This window comes from Onychomys torridus, chromosome 2 (assembly GCF_903995425.1).
Source record: "Onychomys torridus chromosome 2, mOncTor1.1, whole genome shotgun sequence".
Classification (NCBI taxonomy): Eukaryota; Metazoa; Chordata; class Mammalia; order Rodentia; family Cricetidae; genus Onychomys; species Onychomys torridus.
Window position 1 is genome coordinate 83,548,866 of NC_050444.1, and position 23,314 is coordinate 83,572,179.

Sequence of the window (23,314 nt, forward strand, 5' to 3'; positions counted from 1 at the left end):
GTAGCAAGTTCAACACAGAACAATACATCTTGGAGCCTGTTTGTGAGTTGGTTGGGCTTCTAGGTACTTTATGATGCATGATCATACTGGATTTTAGATCCTCCTATCTATGCCAGATTTTGTAATCTCCATTTTACAGGTGAGGAAATTGAGAGCCAGAGACTGGGCCATATGTTGCAGGTCAAAGGGCCACTGCACAGAAGAAGATTTCAAATCCTTCTGTCTCTGTCTTAAAATAGCCATCTGCTACCTTTTATTTAACCACAGAACTGTTTTTAGCTTGGCCCACTCTCAGCTCAGACAAATGCTCCACAAATTGAGGTCACCTGCACATGTCCAGCACCATCCTCTGTGACCAAGCCTGCACCCATCAAAGGCCCAGGGAGCAGTATAGGAGAATAAGATTCTCACTTGTGCACAGAGGAAGTCAGCTGAAAGGTGACCTGCTTTGAATCTGAATAGAAATAAGAGCACATGAAATTTGACCTGGGCTTCCTGTGAGCCATACCTCTGACCAATCTTCTCTCAAACAAGTAAATTGGTGTTCCACAGTACTGAGCTTCTAGCACCGAAGGAGCTCGGTTTTTCCCAGACCTTTTCCCATGACTTCATGTAAGGAGTTTGTTGTTGTTTTGCATTTTGAATGTGGTTCCCTTTTGCTTGTCTTTCAATAAAGCAGGCCCTGACAGCACTCTCATTCAGATTATTACAGAGTTGTACCATCTCAGGCCAGTACGTTTAGGAAATATGTTGTTGGCACTCACCAGCAAGTGAGATGCATAAAGAAAATATTCTAATGACAGTTGAGTTGAGAGAGCTTTGATCTCCCTCCAGGACTGCACTCATGGCTTTGAAATGCAGTTCTGGCAAAGGGCTAAAGTCTGGGTGCCTTGGCAATCAGGGCTGGGCCCCCTGAAACAGACATTCCAGGGGACCCACAACCTTCACTGTGGAATCCAGGTGCATGAGATCGGCAGAAAGAAAAGAAACACAGATACCACTGCTGAGAAATAGCTTTGGGGAGAGGACCTAAGTCTAACAGATGTATTGCAGTATAGATTACCACTTCCAAAACTCTGTTGCTTGTGCTGTTAGTGGGGTTTTGGCAAAGATGTGGTCAAATATGCTGGAGAACACTTCGAGTACGTTCTGTGTTGCTCTCATTTTTTTTTTTTTTTTTTTGTAATGTAAGGTTACAAAAATGTTTGCAACCAAAAGTGTAAGGGTCTCAACTTGTTCAGGAAAGCATTTCCTAAAGGTGAAGATTCTGTAACTCTTTCTTTTAAAATACCTGTCTGTGTGTTTCTTGTGCATTTAGCTTTTAGTAGGCTGTGAACTGGGCAGCAGCAATCTGGTTCACAAGCTCATTGACCAGACACGGGTCTTAAGCTACAGAGAAGGCTGTGTGTAGTGAGATGAGACATGGCTAAATATCTATGCAAGTTCTGCATAGAGATGTCCAGATGAGGGAGATGGAGACTGCCCCCCTCCCATGTTTGGTCAGCTTTCTAAGCTCTACACCCTTGCAGGGACTGGTTTCTACCTGAAGCAAGAGGTGCCGTCACTCACAAACAGAAAGGGGCTGACATCAAGATCAGATGGGAATAAGTGAGAAGAGACAGATCCATGGCTTAGTACTTCTCTTTCTTGGTGACATGTGACCTCATACAAATCATCTCACTTCATTGAGCCCTGTGCTTGCTCACTGTGGTTTGATGCTATGTGATTCAAAAGACAAGTACCCAAACGCTTCAAATGATTGATATCTCTCTGTGTGTTTTGAGAAAGGTTTCAAGAGCCACAGAAATTATGATTTTGGACATAACTGTTAGAAGCCCAATGGATGAGATTGGTGCTCATAGTATAAGAAAAGCACAAAACAGAATGATAAAAATTAGAATTAAAAATAGGGTCAGTATTCTCACTTTCAGCTACTAGTAATGATGAATTTAGAGTGTTAGTCACAACATTAACTAATGTAATACAGGTAGCCTACACTAACCAATAAGTGCCTTGTAGGTTTGGTATAGTGCCATGTGCATGCATTGAGCTAGTCTCTGTCTCTAGTCTGCTCAACACTCATGAGAGGTAGTTTCTCTGATCTCTGAAACACAGTTGGAAGTGGTCAGGATGGAGTACCAGACCTCTTCCCCAAGGAGGGAAGATTTTACATGATTAACATTCAAAAAGGGATATTGGGAGACAGAGATGGAAGCCAACTTTAAGGAGCAGCTATAATTAGGAAACACACAGGGGAGGACTCTGGGTAAGGAAGCCATGAGATCCTACATGATTGAGATTGCAAGTGACAAAAGAAGTTTGGATAATGGGGAAGAGACGCTGGAAACAGACTGGGAGAACTGTGCAAAAGGGAACTGCCAGCTTCATTCGCTGGAAGAGGGGGAAAGTAGGAGGCAAGGCAAAGAGAGGAGCTGCATTGTCTGGCTGTGTGCTTGCATGGTCCTGACCTGTCTCAGAGCTGGCAGACTCAGACACTTATGGCAACTTGTTGGCAGACTTGGGTCTCTCTATCCATCACTGTAGAGTATTTTCATGCAAGTTAATAACCAGTGTTTAGAGTCTGATCAATTTCTCTAGGAGGTATAGGTTATTTTTTCAATAAGTTTCACATATTTGTAATATACGTATAAGGCTAATGTGTTAGTTGCCTTTCTTATTATCAGTGTCACCAAAATACATGACGGAAACAACTTATGGGAAAAAAGATTACTGTAGTTCATAGTGTTAGAGGGTTGAGTCCAGGTTATCTGGCCACCCACTGCTTAGACAGAGAGTAAGGCAGTGGGGACAGTTGGTGGAAGAGAGTTGTTTAACTCATGGAAAACAGTAAGCACAGAGAGAGAGAAAGACTCAAGACCAGGTATAACCTTCAAGTAACCTAGTTCAGCTAGTCTCCTCATTTCTCAAAAATTCCCAAATAGGACCACCATCTGAAGAAGGTCAAGTGTTGACACTGGAGCCTGTGGGGTATTTCCTATCCAAATTATAACTGCTACTCTTTCTATAGTCGCAAAACAGAAAGTCAAGGGGCCTTATAAAGTAATTTTCTTTCATTCAGGTTAAATATCCATAGACTACAATCTTCCTTCTAAAATTTCTGCCTCTGGTGCCTTCCCTTCCATTTACTGCTTAAGGTAAAAGATGAAAACCACAATATCATCTTCAAGAGATAAGAGGATGGAGATAATAAAGACCCACACAGACTACTGCCTTCAAAGGTTTCCCCACATGCCATTGGGAGACAACCAACTTAGCTCCGAACTGGTGGAAGACTTCAGTTTACAGAGGAAAAGTGTTTAGTAACAAAGCTACTTTTTCCTTTGGGTGGATTCCCCGCAACAAGAGAGACATGGAGGAGAAAGGCCAGTGGGGCCAGTAGCCTGGCTAGTTGCCGTGAATCTAACTCCTTTTGAGAGATGGAGCCTTCCCAAAGAATGAGAAAACCCTGCATGTGAGCCAGGGAGAAGATCCAACAACCCACATTTCTGCTTTGGGCTAGGATGAATACCACCTCTTGAAAAGATTGGCTCTACAATTACCACTGAATAAACAACCAATTAAAATGTCTTCTTTCCCCTTGTGTCTTCGCCCATGAAACTTTTTCATCTCGGAGTGTAGGGGCAGAGGTGGCTTTCTCTAATAAACTGTGTCTTCTATTCCTGGGAGATCATTGGAGGGAAATGGGTAAATCAGCTAGCAGAAACAATGTAGAAAGGGTTGCTCCAAGATAAATCTGGGCTCCTCTGCATTTTTACTCTTCTCTCTGCATTATTTTTTGATTCCTTATGGGCTGAGGTCAGCTTAAAAGAGAGGGTGAGTGGGAATTGTTGGCGTGCATAGAGTGCACTTGGCCTTGTAACTAGTTGTATAATCTTTGCACCCCTGTTCTTCCATCTGTAAGATGAGGATACACGAAAATTACTAAATCTGTACCAGGGTTCTCTACATGCCAATCATCATCCAGACTCATTTCCAGTTCCATTATTAACTTCCTTAATCCTCTGAATAACTCTAGGAATGGTGTTCCAATATCATTCTTGTTCTCTATATAAAGAAACTTGAACAAACAAAGGTGAGTAATTTGCCCACAGACCCTTAATATTAAAAAGATCTTGACACAAACCTGGAGTTGTAGCTTGGGAGTAATCCATCTTACCCATGCTACACACTGAAGTACCAGAAATGAGACATGGGCACTCCAACTGGCATGCTGGCACGTTGCAAGTGCTCAATAAATGCTGACTTTCTCAACCCTCATTCCAATCTCAGACGGCAGAGTTATTTAAACTCCTCATGAGGCCTCTAGTAGAAGCTAGATGTGGGTCCCCAGGGAAAGGCACTCAATTGCAAGATTTTGAGTCAATATTTTAGCTTACAATGCTATCCCTGGAAATAGCTACTATGAGCCTGTGTTTCCTACCCCAGTAATCTTTTCTTCTGACAAGTCATCAAATTGATGATCACATGGAAGTTTGACCTCATAGAAACCTATGATGGGAGTGGCCAGAATGCAGTAGCTGTCACACATCATATCCTATTTCAGATTGTAGCAGAGATGAGGCAAATGCAGCCTCTGAATCAAGAATCACTGAACCTGAGACCAGGACCTCAATATTTTAGCTTCCATATTACACAATTTAAATTCAGCTCTATCAGTTTTTACAGAGGTCTCACTGCATACACACCCTCAGCCAAATGCTAAGAGAAGAACAAGAAACCTTCTCTATATGCACCTGCCCTAAAAAGATGGTGTATGGTGTGTGTACACAGAAAAACATGAGCACATTTCTAACATCACCCTACAATGACTGTCAGATACAAGAATTCCTGAAGAGCAGGGTGGCAGATGAGAAGCATGAGAGGGTAGCTTTGAAAATGAGCACAGAATGCTTGTGCTTAACCAGAACAGAGAGCAGAGGCAGCCTGCCATACACAGTGTTTCTGCTCTAGTGTGGAAGTCTTCCAAGAGTAGATTCTTGTTTCTTGAACACATAGAAGAAAAGTCTCCCTTTTCAAAGCCCCTCTCTCTGTCTTTCTCCCTTGTTCTCTGTCTCCCCTCACTCTCAGTTTTTTTTTTTTTGTTGTTGTTGTTCTTTCTTATTTTTTCTCTCTCCTCCCCTCCCTCTCTCATTTCCTGGCTCCCTTACCAACAAATTTCTCTTTATATTGAAGAAGTGATTACTCTAGCATCAAGAGTTCATTTCTTTCTGAGGCATTGCCACCTCAATGACAGTAACCCCAAGCACAACGTCTGTTTTAGAGATAATAAAATAGTGTTTTACAGAATGCAGAGTGGTCGATGGGTGGCAGCATGATGCCTCAGTGAAAAGAAAAGACATTTCCAAGCTGTCCATCATTTACCTTGAACCCTGGTGAAGTATCATTGGGTGACCTATTTAAAAACATTGGACTATACATTTCTCATTTTTAAAAGAAGTCACCTTCTTACAAGAATGATGTAGAAATGACAAACACCTTCTATGACAGCCCCACATTTTCCAAGTAGATGACCAAGGCCCATAGTGAATGAATGAGAGAGAAGCCAAGACCAGAGTATATGTTATCTTACTTACCCTTGCTCTGTGTTCTTCTTCTATGCTTCTATATGTGGCCCTCTACTTAATCAAAACAACACAGTCTTTAGAAATGTGAGCATTGGTTCTCAGTGCATCTAGACTCAAAAGTGAACCCAGCTATTCATAGTTAAACTTAATGTGTTTTCCTTTCAGTAACAAGGGATAATATAACATTTTTATAGAAGTTCAATGGTATGGGTGCTTATGAAGAGTTTAGATACTGTGTCCTGTGTAAGAGCTCCTGATCATGTGCGGGAGATCCTATTATTTGAATACTATCTTTGGTGGACAGTGATAACAGCCAAGGTTACTTTTGTGTTTCAGAGCCTACCTGGATGTTAATGAGCTAAAGAACATTCTTAAATTGGATGGATCAACACATCTCAATATTTTCTTTGCAAACTCTTCAGAGGAGGAGTTGGCGGGAGTGGCAACTTGGCCATGGGACAAGGAGGCCCTGATGCACTTGGGTGAGTCTTAGATGCTCCTTTAGAAGTAACTCAGAGCAAGCCAGCATGGATCTTAGTGTGAGAAAGATGTCAGCACAACCATAATGGTGCAAGTAGCAGTAGGAATGGGAATAATTTATTTATTTGTCTAATTCACAAAAAGCGGGTATCCCTGACCCTATTTTTGATGACCTGATGGGACAGCTCAGACCCAGAGAGCAAGCAGGGTTTATCCAAGGTTATGCACATCAGCAAAGAAGCCTCAGAGCTCAAGCTTCTGACAGTCCAGAAAATGCATTCTTCTTGTACCTCCTTTCCCTAATCCATGCATACTTCTTGGCCTTCTAACAACATTATCCTGGCACAGCAGTTCTGAGGCAATCCTGAAAGGCACCAAAGAAGCAACAGAAATAGAATATATAGGGACTTTTCCTCAGCCATATTCTCTCTACTAGCATTATGAGGAGCTCTTCTGATATTTAAATTATGCAAATCCATATCACATCATTTTGGACTGTCTAATCTCTGAAAATCAGAAATGGCAATCATTCTTGAATGAGGGATTGTGAAAAAAAATTACAATCTGAGTTTTTTCCCAAATTTCTTGTCCAGGACATAGAAATATGTTACAGAGGCAATTTTTGCGTGAAACTACAGTATAGGCACAATTTTCAAATCTCCTTTTCATTTGATGCTCTAGGATATATATATATATATATATATATATATATATATATATATATTTCCATATTACAGGAGTTATACAATTATTTTCTATCCTACATTTTTTTCACTTAAAATCACAAAAGAAAAGCATCACTCTGGGTTATTTACATTTCACTAAAAATGAGGGTTTTTTTTTTTCTGTTTTAATAGCCATCTAATATTCCATTGAGCAAGGTGGTTTAACAGTTTTCCCTCAATAAAATGCTTTCATTATTTCTAACAATGAATCCTGATGATTCAGTGAGATTCATGATTTGAAAATTCCGGGACTCAGCACAGTGGCAGGACTGGATGCGTTCTTGGGCCAGCATGGTCACCCTGTGGTAAACTCGGGGTCTAGTGGCTGCTCTTCATCTGTGGGATTTGGAAGATGAATTCTATAACTTCACCTGGAAAATAGCTGAAGAACACTGTGCTAAATCAAATCGTGGGCTTAGTTCTCTCACTTTTAGGGGAATGAAGCTTTTGTGTGTGTGTGTGTGTGTGTGTGTGTGTGTGTGTGTGTGTGTGTGTGTAGGGGGAGAGAGAGAGAAAGAGAAGAGAAAGAGAGAGAGAGAGAGAGAGAAGAGAGAAGGAGGGGGAAAGAGAGAGAAAAAGAGTACTTTTTCCACTAAATGATATATACAAAAATAAAGGAATGTTCTCAACAGAGGCATGTCTGGTCCCTAGGAGACTCTTGTCAGTTTTGATCATTACATGGGGAATGTTACAGGCATCTAATGACTAGTAGTAATGAAGCCAAATATTCCACATTGGTCCCAACAAAGAACTGGGTGCTCTAAAATGTCAATGGTGCTTAGATCAGGAAACCCTGATATCTGAGATAAGTGGTAGAAGGACAGACATTCAGACACAGATAGCTGTTGAGCAGAAGAAACTATACAATTCATACAAATCTGAAAATGCCTTCCCTTTATCATTTGTTTAGGGTGTCCTGGGAAAGTGATACTAAAGCCAAAGGCGTGGTTTTTCTTATCCTTAGCAGGATGGCCTTAGGCAAGATTCCTTCCTTGGATTTGTTCCCTAACATTTTGAAGAGGCAGGTTAACTAGATGACCTCTCAGTGTCCTTCTAAGCTGTGAAATTTGCTCCTATTTAAACAAAATCAACCAGAGCTCCTGATCAGCATCTGGGGAAGGGAACAGTGGGCTTCTAACATTAGAGAGAAATACTCCTGATGATTTCATGAATGTCAGAGCCTGGATCAGGGCCAGGAATAGGGGAGGCTGTAAATCCACAGCATGTTATAGTATTTCAGAATGATGTCAGGCTCAAGCTATTTCACCTTTTCAGAGAAGCAATGAAACAGGACTTGGGGCCAAGGGCTGTCATTCTGTGGGAAAGGGTCAGCTGGGGTAGAACAAACAGAGCCAGGCTGGATGGTTAAGTCAGCTCTCTTATCACCAATCCTAGGCTGGTCCTGCTCCCTGTTAACTGCACGGCTTCATGGAGAGACCATGGATCATAGCACTGCTGTAGTTGTTTAGTTTAGAGCTTCCTAGAGAAACAAAGCCAGTTTCTCAGAAGCATAAGAGCCACGTGAGACTGGAGGATTGCAAGTAATGCCCTGTTGGCTCCATTGGCCTGAAAGCTGCCAGCTCACCACCAAAGTGCCTGATCATAAGCAACTCCTGGGCAGTAGCCTCAACCAAACTCAATTTATTAGAACCACAGTTTTTAACCTTCCTTTCCTGCTGTTACTCCATTATCCCTGGAATAAGCCTTGGGTGGGAAAGGGATTGTGTTTCAGATTATGATTGACAGAAAATAGTTGAGAAAGTTTTCCTGTCACAATTCAATTTTTCTTCTTCTCCTGCCTCTGCCGACCCTTCTCAATACACACACACACACACACACACACACACACACACACACACATCTTTATCTTTATGTTATAAGTCTCCAAGCAATTCAGAATTGATAGACTCTATAAGGCTGAGGACAGACCAAGAAATTCAGTCCAATATAAAACTTGTCTCACATCTGCCCTGAGCATATCATTCCAACTCTATAAGGAACTACAGCCCTGTCCTTCTTCATAAGATACTGCTCTGTGCTTAACAGCTCCACTTACAAGGCTCTCATACCTGAATTTTAACCTTCTCTTAAACACTTCCAGTGTTTAAAGTTTTAATCATTCTCTAGAGACACAGCCCGGGTGTCTTATCCCAATGTCTAAGATGCATAAGGAACAAATACTATCTATTGCTTCTACTGAGGTTTGTTCTCTCTCAACAAACTGGGTAATGTTCCTTCTTCAGGGATGTGAGGTATAGTTCTTTATTTCTCAATCCAGAGCAGGTAGATCTAGGAATCTTGTTAAAATGCAGATGGTGATGCTATAGGTCTGAGTTGGGGCCTGAAACCCATTTCTGCTAGCTTCATAGGTAGTTTGTATACTTTTTGTTCTCATGTAGGTAGACAACAAGTAGCTATTTGATATCTACCAGGGGCTACTCCACCTGCTAAAAGTAATTAGTTAGATCTCTCAACCCTTTTTAGATGTGTTATTAGTCATCAAATATTCTCCACATTGTTAATCAGTGTTCTAGTTTTATTCTGTTGATTTGATAGAACACTTAGACCAAAAGCAAATTAGGAAGGAAAGGGCTTATTTAGTTTATACTTTCAGGTCACAATCTATCTTCGGGGGAAATCAGGTCATGAACCTGGAGGCAAGAAGCATGAAGGACTTCTGTTTGATGGCTTACTCTCTGACTTGCTCTCTCACTAGTTCATGCTTAGCTTTTGTACAGCCCAGGCCAACCTTCTAGAGAATGGTGCCACCCACAGTGGGTTGGGCCTTCCTACATAAATGAATAATCAAGACAAATCCTCAGAGACATACCTAAGACCAACTTCATCCAGGAAATTCCTTACTTGAGGCTTCCCCTTTCAGATGACTCAACTTTGTCAAGTTGACAATTAAGGCTTACCAAGACAATCATATACTATTTTCTAGTTGCTGTGAAAGTCATTAATACTGGGACAGAGTAGGAGCCCTGAACTTAGAACCCAAGAATGTTGACTTCAAATTCTATCTCTATACTTCTCTCAATCACAGGAAGATCACTCAGGCTCTCTATGAATGAGTGTCTTTATGTTTGAGTTATGATGTGGTAAAGGGAGGCATACCCCTTAAAGATTCAGCCCAGTATTTGGAGGACACATAATAAATGCTCAAGAAACATCAGTTGGTATTATAAGCAATCCTTTAACAGAGTACAAACCAGTGCCAGCTTTCCTAAGTGTTCTTGTTTTTAGAGCATCAGAGACAAAGGCATGAGGTTCAAAGATAGTAACTAAGTTGTGGAATGTCACAGAGTTAATGAAGGCATAATGAAAGCCAGAGCTGAGGAGTGTGAATCTGTATGAGGGTTACATCTATATAGGAGCATGTAAAATGAGTGTGAAGTATAGCATATACTACAGTCGAAGGAATAGGTTACAGAAGAAAGTCAGGGCAGGGCATAAATCGAAATCCCTTACTTGGAGTAGTGTGTTTTCAGTAGATTAGCATCACCTTAGGCTAGTGCTACTCTTCCCTAGGCATAAGTGTTCTCCATTAAAACATCATACAAAGTGATTTATGAATCCTACCAGTTTGTTTACCAGTGACTTACAGCAGAGTTGGGACACCCCTGGGGCACTAGGCTCATAGAGTGAAGAAGACTGTCATTTTAAGTAGTATCCTCTTGTCTTTGATTGACTTAGGGCTCCTCTAGCCTGAAGCAGACCGTTGCCTAATGCTCTGGTTTTCCCCTTGCAGGCGGCATTGTTTTGAACCCATCTTTCTATGGCATTCCTGGACACACCCACACCATGATCCATGAGATTGGGCACAGCCTGGGCCTCTATCACATCTTCCGTGGCATCTCAGAAATCCAGTCCTGCAGTGATCCCTGCATGGAGACAGAGCCCTCATTTGAAACTGGAGACCTCTGCAATGATACCAACCCAGCCCCCAAACACAAGTTTTGTGGAGACCCTGGACCAGGGAATGACACCTGTGGCTTTCATAGCTTCTTCAACACTCCTTACAATAACTTCATGAGCTATGCAGGTAGGGCCCTCCACATCTCCAATGGTAGTCCACTCTGACACATGTCAGACCTGGGCTCCAGTCCTGGCTCAGGGTAGCCTTGAACAAACCGCTTATTTTCCTACGATGGAGGTTTTTCATTCTAAACAATCAGAATAGCATTAATTCATAAGCATTTCTGGAGTACAAGAGAGATATTGTATCTGAATGTATACCAGATGGCTGAGACAAAAGTCAGTAAATCCAGGTAGAAGAACATTGTAGGTCTGACGTTCTGGGTCATCTACACTCAACCTCTGCTTTTTACAGAAAACCCAAATCTTCAACTTGATCTATAAGGTTCCTCATGGTTTTTCAGCTGTGCTGTACCACCTTGGTGTGTTGTTGAAGATTTTTATTTAACCAGAGTCTCTCTTGCATACATACCATATTCATATGCTCATTCACTAATGGGGGCTGTGTAGTAGGAAACTTAAAGTTCTTATTAATAAAATCAAATCCGAGGCAGGTTATTGGGGTGAATGCTGGAAGATCAGAGAAACAGAAAAAGCCATGGCTATCTCACCTTGGTAGTTCCTCAGGTGATCCTGTTTCCTCAGGCTGGAAGCTTCTGAGTCCTCCTCCACATCAATCTCAGCTGAACTGTGTTGCTCCAAAGCCTGAATGCTTAACCAACCAAATGCTTAACTAACTACATGCTTTACTCACTTAGTTCCTGGTCCTCATACCTTATATACCTTTATCTTTCTGCCCCTACTCCCTGAGATTAAAGGTTAGGTTTCTGGAATTAAAGGCATGGGTCACCACGCTTAGCTGTTTCTAAAATGGCCTTGAACTCAGAGATCCAGCTAGCTCTGCCTCCCAAGTGTTGGAATGTGTACCACCACCACCCAACTTCTGCTATGGCTTACTCTTCCCATTTTCTAGCCACCATTTGTGGCACTGTATCTAGTGGCTGTCTGTTCTCTGACCCCAGATAAGTTTATTAGGGTGCACAATATTGTGGGGAACACAATATCACCAAAGGGCTGGAAAAAAAAAGAATTCATTCTGCCTGAAGAAGACAAAATTATCACATTTTTCTGACTGCTTTTAACTTATTAAGCCCCCTAGATGCTGTCAGAAACAGTATTAAGGACTTGTGATCTAGGTCCCAGGATACCCTGTGCTTCTTGGTAGCTCAGGCTACATCCAGGCCAATTAAAGCCATTTGATCATCTTTGACAAATTAGAACAGGGCACTCCTTCCTGATTATGCCTCACTGTGATCAACTGTCCACAACTGCACACAGTAGGCCGGTGCTGAATTCCATCGTAAGAACCAACTCAGTCATCTCTTTCCCCACTAGAATGAGCAAATCCTATGAAGTAAGAGATTGTCCTTTTTGTCTCACAAAGAAAATGAATAAATCCCTTTTTTCATGTAATAGTTTATCCACGCTAGCTTCTTTTCTGAGGTATATAAAATTGTTTCTACCAATAATAATATTTTCCTCTGTGTAACCATTTATTGTCTATAAAAGATTTTCAATATGTTCCCTCTCATTCAATTCTCACAGCACATCTATGTAGCAGGAACCATTCCATTTTTCAGATGACAATACTGAGGCTTATTGGGGTCATTTGCTTCTGATGACATACTACACACTGGTTATCAACTGTTCTTTCCCCTTTCTGTCTTATGCTATTCATTTAAAGAGACCTAGCTGATAGTGAGGTGGGGAAACTGAATAATCTGGATGGTGTTTTCACTCTGAGCACTGCAGATGCTTTGCTTGATGTGGGAATAAGGCTGAAGGACCCTAATTCAGGTTCGAACCAGGAAAGGCCTCTGCCAGCTGTTTCATATTCCTGTTAGAGTTTTGATACATGTTGTGATTAAAAAGGGATTTTGCTGGTGAAACACAAAATATTTAATGATGCCAATGGTCCTTGCTGTTTCCCATTTAGGCTGATTACCCCTGGGCGCTTTCTAGTGTTTGTCTCACACAGCTTAAGTGATGTCTGTTGAGAAGTGAATAACTCATCTCTGGTTCTATAAGGTGTCTTTAAGTTTGGTTCTAAAAACCAGCCATGGTGCTGGGTATTTCCTCAAAAACAGATTCCGAGTGGGCTCCCATCCCCAAACCTACAGATGCTCCACATCCGGCACCCTGTGCCCTCAGACAGCCCTGTTTACAGCCCATCTCTGCAGCACCTTTCCTCGGCCAGCTCAGCACACATGGGAAATAAACACTAACTAATAAGAGTTTGGAAGTTTGTCTGCTTCTTAAGGGCTGGGAGCTTCCACCCGCTACCAGATCCCCATAACCTAAGTCTCCTTTTTTTTTTTTTTTTGTTTCCCTGTGAAAAGATCTAAAGGGCGATTAATTTAGTATTGCTGTTCTTAAAGGATCTCCTCAGCTCAGCGACCATCAACAGCAGAACTAATTCACTGAGCTCCGATACCAAACTTCCACCCACAAAAGCATATTCAAGGCGAGCATGAATTGGAAATGTTTGTTTTCTTTAGGACCTCTGATAGATGAGGTGACAAAAGTGGTTGGATGAAATTCAAAATGCAGAACAAAATGGGGTTCTCGGAGCTGAAGGAAGGGATGCATGGGGGCTCCTGTCTTCCAAAACAGAGGGCATAGTCATTGCCAAGTTGACTTCTTCCAGCTGCCTCTCTTTGCTGGGTGCTCATTCCTTAAGGCATAGCTGCATGCCAAGATGATCACAGCTTGTGTGTGTGTGCTGTTCAGTATAATAGCTGTTAGTTATATGTGGCTAATAAGCACTTTAAATATAGCTGATGCAACTGAGTACATGAATTATGACCCTTAAAATATTTTAGCTAATTTATTTGGAAAAGGCCACATGTTCTGATGGCTACCATATTGGTCTTTGAAGAGCAACAATAATTGAGTATCTCTGATATACAAGAAACTGTATACATAAAATGATGTAAATTAACCCAAAGAGATAAGTTGTTATATAATTAATAAAACCCATTTACAGATGGTTCGGAGAGCACAAGAAACTTGCCCAGAGGCAAAGACATAAAACAAGACAAACACATTACTTAAGTCCAAACCTTTCTTACCACAGAGTCTAAGTTATTAACCAGTCACTTTACTATTCTGAGGCTCCCAAGTGGTTCAGCCAAGAAGGCAACAGGCAGCTGACGTATCTCTCACACTTCAGTAGAAAGCACTAAAGTATATGTTTGTACTAAACTAATAGCTAAGCCCTTGCCAGATAGGTAGGAAGTAAACCTGCCCCCAACTTCCTGAACATAGCAAGCTATACTTAAGAGGTATTCCAAGATTACTTGTCACAGATTATAGGAGCCTAGAATTTTTCCCAGCCTCTTGGTTATGGTAGCATCTTTCTATGTGTCGGGAACTTCTACTATACATACTTGCATTGAACCAAACAGTCCAGTCTACAAAGAATATAGCTGAAGCAAATAAACCAATTGATGTGTTTAAATATTTAGCAGTAAGAATGTTCTTAGCAGCGTTCCCTCTCTAAATATTTACTGTTTACTATATGCCAGGCACAAGAAATAAATGTTTACCTATGTGAAAAAGTAAAAATGTCTCGAAAGCTTGAAGTGAATAGAAAACTGAAATGAACTGCAAAACATCCCACATGACAGGATGTTGTGACACCATTCAACAGGATGCAGAATATGGCCTGGGGACATGACATTCAAAACATGGGGAGGTGTGTCAGGAACCTGAAATTGAAGTGCCTACATTGTAGTATTTGATTATAGGCAAATTATTTCTTTACTCAGAGCCTCCTTTACTTTATCAATCCGTGGAGAACTCTTATATTGAATGACAACAGATATGATCATACAGGGAAAGAATCTTGAACTGTCCTTGGCAGGATGAATGGTACTTAACCAATAATAACTAGCCTGATTATTTATTAACTATTTGATGTGTAGAACACCCCAGTCATGTGTGTAAGACACATATATGATAAGAATTACAGAAATTTACTATATTCACACCCATAATATATGTATGTATGTATACACACATATGCATTATACACTAATTTATTGATAGGTACTGATCTTAGGGTGATGTTTATTTGGGGTACATTTCAAAAAATTTACAGTGAGCATAGCTTTTATAACCATATTTTAATGAAACTATTGCTACAATTTTAAAAACAGAACCCAAACAACAAGCTTTTGCAAAAGCTGACCCATTTACCTATGTGCTGTCAGCGAGCTTGTTAAATGCTCACATCAGCTTTTTGAGGAAGGCACTGTTACCATTCCTTCTATTGCAGTGAGTGGAAATGAGGCTGCCAGGGTCAGCAATTTGTCCAAGCTCCTACAGGAGGTATATTTACTGATCATCTGTCCTGATCCTCTATGCAATGCACCCCTCAGAACATGACTTAGGTAGCAAGCCTGGAGCCCTGCAACAATAATAGCATGGTGGCCCAAAAAGTGTCTCCAAGAGCTGAAGTGCACAATGTCTCATCTGCTTAGAGACAAAATGGGAGCAGAGGAACAAGATGAACCTGGGGGCCTAGATAAAGGGACCACGGCTAGTAGAAGTGGGACTGTGTAGGGCTGGAAGCCAAGTGGGCCTGACTCTAGACATGAGCTAATTGAGACTGAGCATTTGTGATGAATGAAAGCCCTTTGGGATTTTGCCCAAGATTCTGATAGTAGCTAAGTCTCAGTGTGATGTAACCTGGGACAGATATTTTCAACTTAATAAGCTTCAAATGTATTCCTGTTCCCCTACTGACTTCTACCACTTATCCATTTTTCAAACTGTTTCCTATTGACAAACTGGGAATGGTTACTATTTAAATTATAAAAGGAAAGCATACATAGTTGAAGAAAATTAGAAGTTTAGAAGAAAAACTACCTTATATTTTCATCCTCCTTCATCTTGTTAAATGTTTACCATGCCCAGTTTGAATCCTTACTACATGCTAGGTTTGAGTTGATTTAAATACCCCTAATTTATGTGTCAGGAAACTGACATATAAAGTTAGGAGGTTTTGTAGTGCTCAGTTGGTGTTTTATTTTAAGTATGTCCTTAAAATATATAGTCAGTCCTCTATTCATGAAGATATGTGTTAGTATTTTTACTATAGTGGTAATACTTCAGGAGCCACCTCCCATTCAGTGATTTTCCTCATCTCTGTTCATCAATATTGTTATGTGGAGTCCATAATGGGCTAGTATTAGACTGCAAATTAGTCACAATTTATACTCTGAGATTTGTTTCTTCCTTCTCCAAGTTTCTGATACATACACACACACACACACACACACACACACACACACACACACACACACACACACTTACTTATATCACTCACTTCTCCGGAACACAAGTCGGTGATCATTTGCCTCAAAGCAGACACAGTTCTTGTGCCCTACCCTCCAGCTCAGCCATATTCTGAGAGGAACCTTCTCATTCTCACCATTGTTTCACAGATGAGAAACAGAAGTGCCAAGTGTGTCAAGACACTGTCTCCCTTGACTCTGTGTCTTGTACACCATACTTATTTATTGAGTCATCAAGCCTTCCACCTGCTTCAGGTCTACTTGATGGCTCTTTCCAGGCTTCCAGGACACAATGTACGAATCACAGTGATGATAGAAAATGAACCTTTGTTCTGGTTGTTCTCTGGCTGAGGTGTGTGTACTCCTGGCAATAGGTAGCCACAGGATTTAGGGAGTTACATGGTGGACCTGGCCTTGACAGAGATTTACTACCACTCCTGTGCAATACTTGCAAAGGAACACTGGGCTCTTCTGATTCTGCCAAACCTTTTAAGAATTTCCCTCAGGGTGCCGAAAAGGAGACGCTCAAAACTTACTAAGTGAATCCAAGCCAGCCTCTGCATAGTAACTCTCCCATATCCTTGTCCATTCCCTTCAAGGTCATAGCTAGTGGCCCAGCACCTGCCCAAACTTATTATCTGTTTGGTTGATAAGGAGAAGCCAAGCTTTTGCTGCTGGATTCCTGTAGCACATTCATTTTTGAGATCTGGTGAGCTTCACACTCCTCTGTCTGGGGCCCAGCTGCGGTAATCCTGACCAAGCGGACATCCCTGAGAAGTGGTGCATTAAGAAATCAAGCCAAACAGTGCCTTTTTTCCCTGTTCCCTGGGGAGCTGAATCATATTGTTGGAGAAAGAAACTGAAGACAAACCTCTTCCCTAGAGACTAAATCTTTAGTCTGTGCCCTCAGTCCACATCCTGGAAAAGGGAGAGTAGAATTGAAGGCCATTATATCTAGACACCTGAGAGACTGTTTCCAATCCCCTTTAGAATAGAACTGCATCAGCTCTCATTTACAAACCACCTGCTGGAGACTTGACTCATAATATATTTCACTTGTGCTTAGAAAAAAAATAGCTATGGTATCATTTGGAAGCACAACTTTGGTTCAAGGCCCAGAAAGGCTTTGCTCTGTGACCTAGCAAAAGTTGCTTGCCTGAACACAGACGCAGTTCCCAAGTCAGTAAGGAACAGAAAATGGTAGTATGCACTCCAAAAATAGCACGTGTTAGGAGAGAAAGGGTAACTGTTGAAAGCCTGGCACACCATGCTAAGAACATGTCCCACAGACACACACACACACACACACACACACACACACACACACACACACACACACACAGAGGCTGTAAGGAGATGTGCTTGCTCTTGCTCTCATCTGGGCTGGGTTTTTTTTTGTCAACTTGACCCTAGCCAGGGTCATCTGAGGAGAAGAAACCACAGCTGATGAATGCTTCCATCAGATTGGCCTGTAGGCAAGACTAAGGGGACTTTTTTCTTGGTTAATGATTGATGTAGAAGGACTCAGTTCACTTTGGGCAGGGCCACCAACAAGCAGTTGGTTCTGGGTTGTATAAGGAAACTGGTTGAGCAAGCCATGGGGAGCAAACCAGTTAGCAGCATTCTTCCCTGGCCTCTGCTTCAGTTCCTGCCTCCAGTTACCAAACTTGAGTTCCTGCCCTGACTTTCCCTTACGATGGACTGTGATATGGAAGAATAGCTAATTACACCTTTTCCTTTCCAAGTTGCTTTTGGTAATGATCTTTATCACAGCAATAGAAATCCAACTAAGGCATCACCCTATCCAGGCCTTGCCTGAGCCTCACGTGGGATATTATGCCTCTAGCTGCGTAGTTACCTCTCTTGTAGTCACTTTCTTTCTCAACCCCAACCTAGCGATCCGATTGACCTTATATATACAACTATCTTGGGTGCCTTCCAAGTTGCTCCTTTTTCCCCACACGCTATCTCTATCAACTCACTGATGATCTACATGACATTAGTTGCCACAGAACAACTTTCCCTCATGAGATGAATACTGTTTCTGCCCTCCTTAAAGGCAGGGATATTTTAAGTCCCATCTTTCCACATTCCATCTTTCCACATCCCATCTTTCCACAGACTGGCTTACAGTACTGAACATGAATTAGACATTTAGTAAATGTATTTCAAGTACAATATCACTGCATTAGTGAAAAGTAAACTTGATTAATGCATGAACAAATGAATGTGAAAGAATACAATAGGGAACTGGTGAGCACATAAATGAGTGAATGAATGAAGAAATGAATGAGAGAAAGTGAATGGAGGTGGAGACATTGCTGACTTGGGAGCTAGAGGGTATAGGGTCCCTGGAAAGAAATTTGCCTTGCCCCTGTCATTAGCTGTAGCTTCTTAGCAGCTATCTCCTCAGTTCCAGGCTTACTTTTCCAGTTCTACCCACCCTCCCTTCCCTCCTGTTTCCTCTCACCTGTCTCCAGGCGTGATGACTGCACGAATTTGTTCACACACCATTAACTTCTGAGCACTGGAAGAGGCTGCCCTGAGCTGGCGAGGACGGACTCGGGTGCTGGTTCTCTAGCTGCATGGAGACATCATCCTTTTCTTGCATGCCTACCTATGCAGCTCAAGGCTTATCTCTCTCTCTCTCTCTCTCTCTCTCTCTCTCTCTCTCTCTCTCTCTCTTACAGATGATGACTGTACAGACTCTTTCACGCCCAATCAAGTCTCCAGAATGCACTGTTACCTGGACCTCGTATACCAGAACTGGCAGCCCTCCAGAAAGCCAGCACCTGTAGCCCTTGCCCCACAGGTTGTGGGCCATACAACTGACTCTGTGATGTTAGAGTGGTTCCCACCTATCGATGGCCACTTCTTTGAAAGGTGAGTGTTCCCTGTGGAGTGCTGATCCCTTTCTCCTCCTGCCAGAAAGAGGAAGACTTAGAAAGGAGTCAGCCTTGGAGGGTTGGACTTATTTTTCTTAAATAGAGACCCCACTACTCATCAGTGACTGGGACTCAAATGCACACTGACAAGCTTGGGTCAGAGAATAAAAGAATGTCACCAGAAATGAGCCACTAATGATGCATACTTCCACATAAATGAGAGGGTAAATTCACTTTATTATTAGAAGCTTGGAAACCAGGGTGGGTGCGAAACAAAATCCCAATGCACCCTACTCTAGTGGTACTTGTCTTTAATCTCAGCCCTTGGGAGGCAGAGACAGGCAGATCTCTGTAAGTTCTATACTAGCCTGGTCTACACAGTAAGTTCTAGGACAGGCAGGGCTATGTAATGAGAGACTTTATCTCAATTCCACCAATTTACCCACCCACCACAAAAGAATTTTGAATACTTCTATTGCAAGAAATCTTTTTTGCTATTGTCTCCATTAGCCCAGGAATTAAAATTGCCTCTGGTTAATAGGAAAACCTTCTCATGTTTAATATATATAATTCACATTATATACAATATTCCTATATGTCACTATTCATATTTGCAAAAACCTATGGTTAGGGTTGGGGATTTAGCTCAGTGGTAGAGCATTTGCCTTGCAAGCACAAGGCCCTGGGCTCAATCCTCAGCTAAAAAAAAACAAAAAAACAAAAACAAAAAACTATGGTTATATATAACCATAAAGTTGATACCTAGTATATTTTGAGAATACCAAAGACTAATCAAGTGTGAGAAACCAAATCTCTTCTTCCTGGTCTGTCATTTGCCATTTGAATGACACCTGACATATCAATCTCCCCCAGATTTTTAACTGTCTTCCACTGAAAATGTGTCTGATTATGCCTTCTGATGGTCAGAAGGTGAAGATCTAAATTCAATGACTTCTGGTGTGTCCTTTCACTGTAGACTCCCAAGGAGCTCAAGCTCTGAGGGAACCAGATAAATATTCATAGCTAGGCATGTAGAACAATGGTAGAACACTTGCATTGCATGTGTGAGGCCAAGATTCCAACCCCACCACTGCAAAAATGAAAATGAATATTCATGAAAATAATCTACATCTATTTCAGAATCTTGCAGCTATTTGTTCTTCAGGTAATATCTCACTTCCCCCCTTAGCCCTTCTTGGGATAATTATCCCACAATGTGGATATAACGTTGAGGATGGTGAAGACAATAACCATACTAATCATTAATTTGTCTTTTTCTGATGGGCTTGCAGCTGACCGTCAATTGCCTACAGTGTGATAGATTCTAATCTGAATGCTTCTTGTAAGAGTCTTAGTTAATATTCCCAGCAACCAGCTATAAGGATGATTGGTTTCCTTATGTGCCAGATAAGGAGAGCACTGGAGCTGAAAGAGTCTGAGAAATTTGGCCAAGAGCTCATAGAAAGTGCTGGAATCCGGCTTGCCACCACATTTAGAAATGTCTTGTCTATGAATCCAATATGCCTTCATTAAGTTGTTCCAGACTAAAGGTGTGAAGGGGGTATTATGTTTCCTCAAAAAAGCTGGCAAAAAGCTCTTATTTACAAGTAGTGTATGTGTATATATACATACATATATATATATATATATATATATACGTGTATATATATATATATATATATATATATATATATATAATGACATTTGCAAAAGACTCAAATGAGATTTCTCAGGGTTAAAGATATAAATAGCTAATAGATCATTTTTTAAATACTTATTGTCACTAATTATCAGAGAAATGCAACTTATACAAGAAATGACTTATCTATCACCTCACAATCTTAAAATGGCTATTCCTAAAACACACTAAAGAATTGACTCTGATGTCAGGACCTCCACTACAGATATGAACACACACACACACACACACACACACACACACACACACACACACACACACATGTGCAAAAAATGCAAACACAGGTGCAACACACACACACACACACACAAAAGAAAAATGAAAAAAAAATCAAATCTATCAGTAGAAGAGGCACCCTGTTCCATATTGTCTGTATTAGCATTACTCACAATAGCTAAGATGTAAAAACAACCTGAATATCCTTTATCAGATAAAGAGTTTTTTAAAAATGCCTTTGCATACTGTGAAATATTAGTCAGGTAAAAGGCAGTGAGGAAACCCCATCATTTAAAACACACAGAATGAGTCTAGAGGACCATTATGTTCATTGAAATAAGACAGTCTCAGAAAGACAAATACTACCTTACCTCCATTATATGAGGAATTTTAAAAAGTTGAACTCTTGTATATAGAGAGAATGATGCCTGGCAGAGAATAATGAATTTAGAAAGATGTGAGAAATGAAGATGTTGGTCAAAGGGTACAATTTCAATTAGATTACAGAAATAATCTTTGGTGGTCTTCTGCACACAAATATTATAATGAATGATAATACTTTAAATATTTTTAAATGGTTAAGATAGTATATTTTAAGGATTTTTATCATACATACACAAAAAATGTTAGGTATAAGAGGTGATAGATTTGTCCATCACCCTCATTTAATCATTGAAAAACTGTATAAAATTTTTATTTTATACTTTTTAAGTATACAAAATTAATATCTGTGAATTAAAAATAAGTTTAAAAAATTAAAAACACATTGTACTGTGACACTACATCAAATTGGGGCTCTAAATGTCCACACCACTTTCAGTCACTGAATCTAGCACCTTCCTTTTACAAACAAGAGTTTGATCAGTTAGGAAAGAAATGGACTCTCCAGGCTCTCTGTAGGAACTCCCTGTCCCTGGCCCCAGCCGCCCTTGCAGAAGTTAGAGCTGGGCCTGGGACACTTTGGAGCAAGGTTTCCAGCAGCCAGTAGATTTATTTATTTTCTCTGGGGTGATGAGAAGTATCAGACTTTTGGTCAAGCTTTGGCCTTCATTCTACTTTTTAAAAAATGGAAGTTTTGTAAATGAAGCTTCCTATGTATGTATTCAATTTATATTTCATACGGCAGTTATTGTCCATTAAATAAATTCCACCTGATTGTTGGAAACCTATTAGAGGGTTAATTGTTGTGTAATGAGATGTGTCTGTATTACATAGTACTCTTAGCTTTAATCGATATGTTTTTAATAACCTATAGTCAGTTAGTACTCCAGGCATATACAATAGCTATTCTGTTCAGGGTAGGATTGCATAGCAGAGTTATCACATGCTAAATTGAAATTGACATTTTTGAAATATGTCTGATTAAGGTTAGCAGCTATGTAAACCATAATCTAACTGAAGTTGGTCCACAAGTATCAATAAATTGCTGTAAAAAACAGTGGCATTATATCCTTTGTGTATCATTTTCCCATAAGCAGGGAGTTTGTAATCCTACAAATTGATTTAGTATGAAGTGTAGAAGCTTTGATGTCTGGTCACACACATTCCTGTCATGGCCACCCTTAGCTTCATTGCTTCCAGTAGATGGTACTTTGGGCAAGACATTTCACTTCTGTGATCCTCAGAGTCCTCCTCCATAAAACGATGCTAACTTGCCCAGATAACCTGTGTCATGTGGGGAAGTCAGCAAATGACATCTGTGATGTACCGAGCACGCATATTCTACACTCAAGGAATGTTAGCTTCTACTTTGTATGAGGTTTTCCAGAACTGTAGCCTACTTGAAAACTCCTTCCCTTGAAAAACCTTGGGTATTTTCCACACCATCCATCAATGCCAGCATCTAGCCCCTGGCCATGCTCATGTCCTCCTGCTGTTCTCACATCTGTGGTCTAGGAGAATACGGGTTTTCCCTTACAAAAACATAATCAGATTCCCCCACAGCCTGAGTCTTCACACGGGGGCAACTGAATAAATAATTCAAGGCCACCCCTGGTCTTTCTAACTCCTTTATTTTTAATCTGTCTTGCAAATGTGTTGACTGGGTGGTTTCAGTTATCTGAACAATTGGCTATCATATGCTAGAAAGCGTACTGGACTAAGAAGTGAGACCAGGATCTAAAGTCCCTGTAGATGTATCTATTCTTTCTGCTCCTTCAACTTCAGTTTTCTGATATTTAAGTCAAAGAAGCTTAGCCTTTGCCCAGGCAGAATTTCTCCTCCACATGTCCTAACACATAAAACAATGACTAATTTTCCCCAACAAAGGCTATACATACTAGTACCAGTCTAGCTGCAAAGGAGAGAGGCTAATTCTCTTTTTATATAGGATGACCAGTGAAATACCATTCAAAAGGACTTTATTTGTTAATGGGACTGTTTCATA

General features: G+C 40.8%; 1 protein-coding gene across 1 annotated transcript in view; it reads left to right on the forward strand.

Annotated features, from left to right (window-relative positions):
• The window catches only part of Pappa (pappalysin 1), a 239,598-nt gene that overhangs the window by 50,062 nt on the left and 166,222 nt on the right, over positions 1-23,314 (forward strand). The window contains exons 3-5 of the mRNA XM_036177331.1: positions 5,922-6,067; positions 10,542-10,835; positions 18,819-19,011. Of these exons, the coding sequence (XP_036033224.1) occupies positions 5,922-6,067; positions 10,542-10,835; positions 18,819-19,011 (633 nt within the window). The remainder of the gene's footprint in view (positions 1-5,921; positions 6,068-10,541; positions 10,836-18,818; positions 19,012-23,314) is intronic.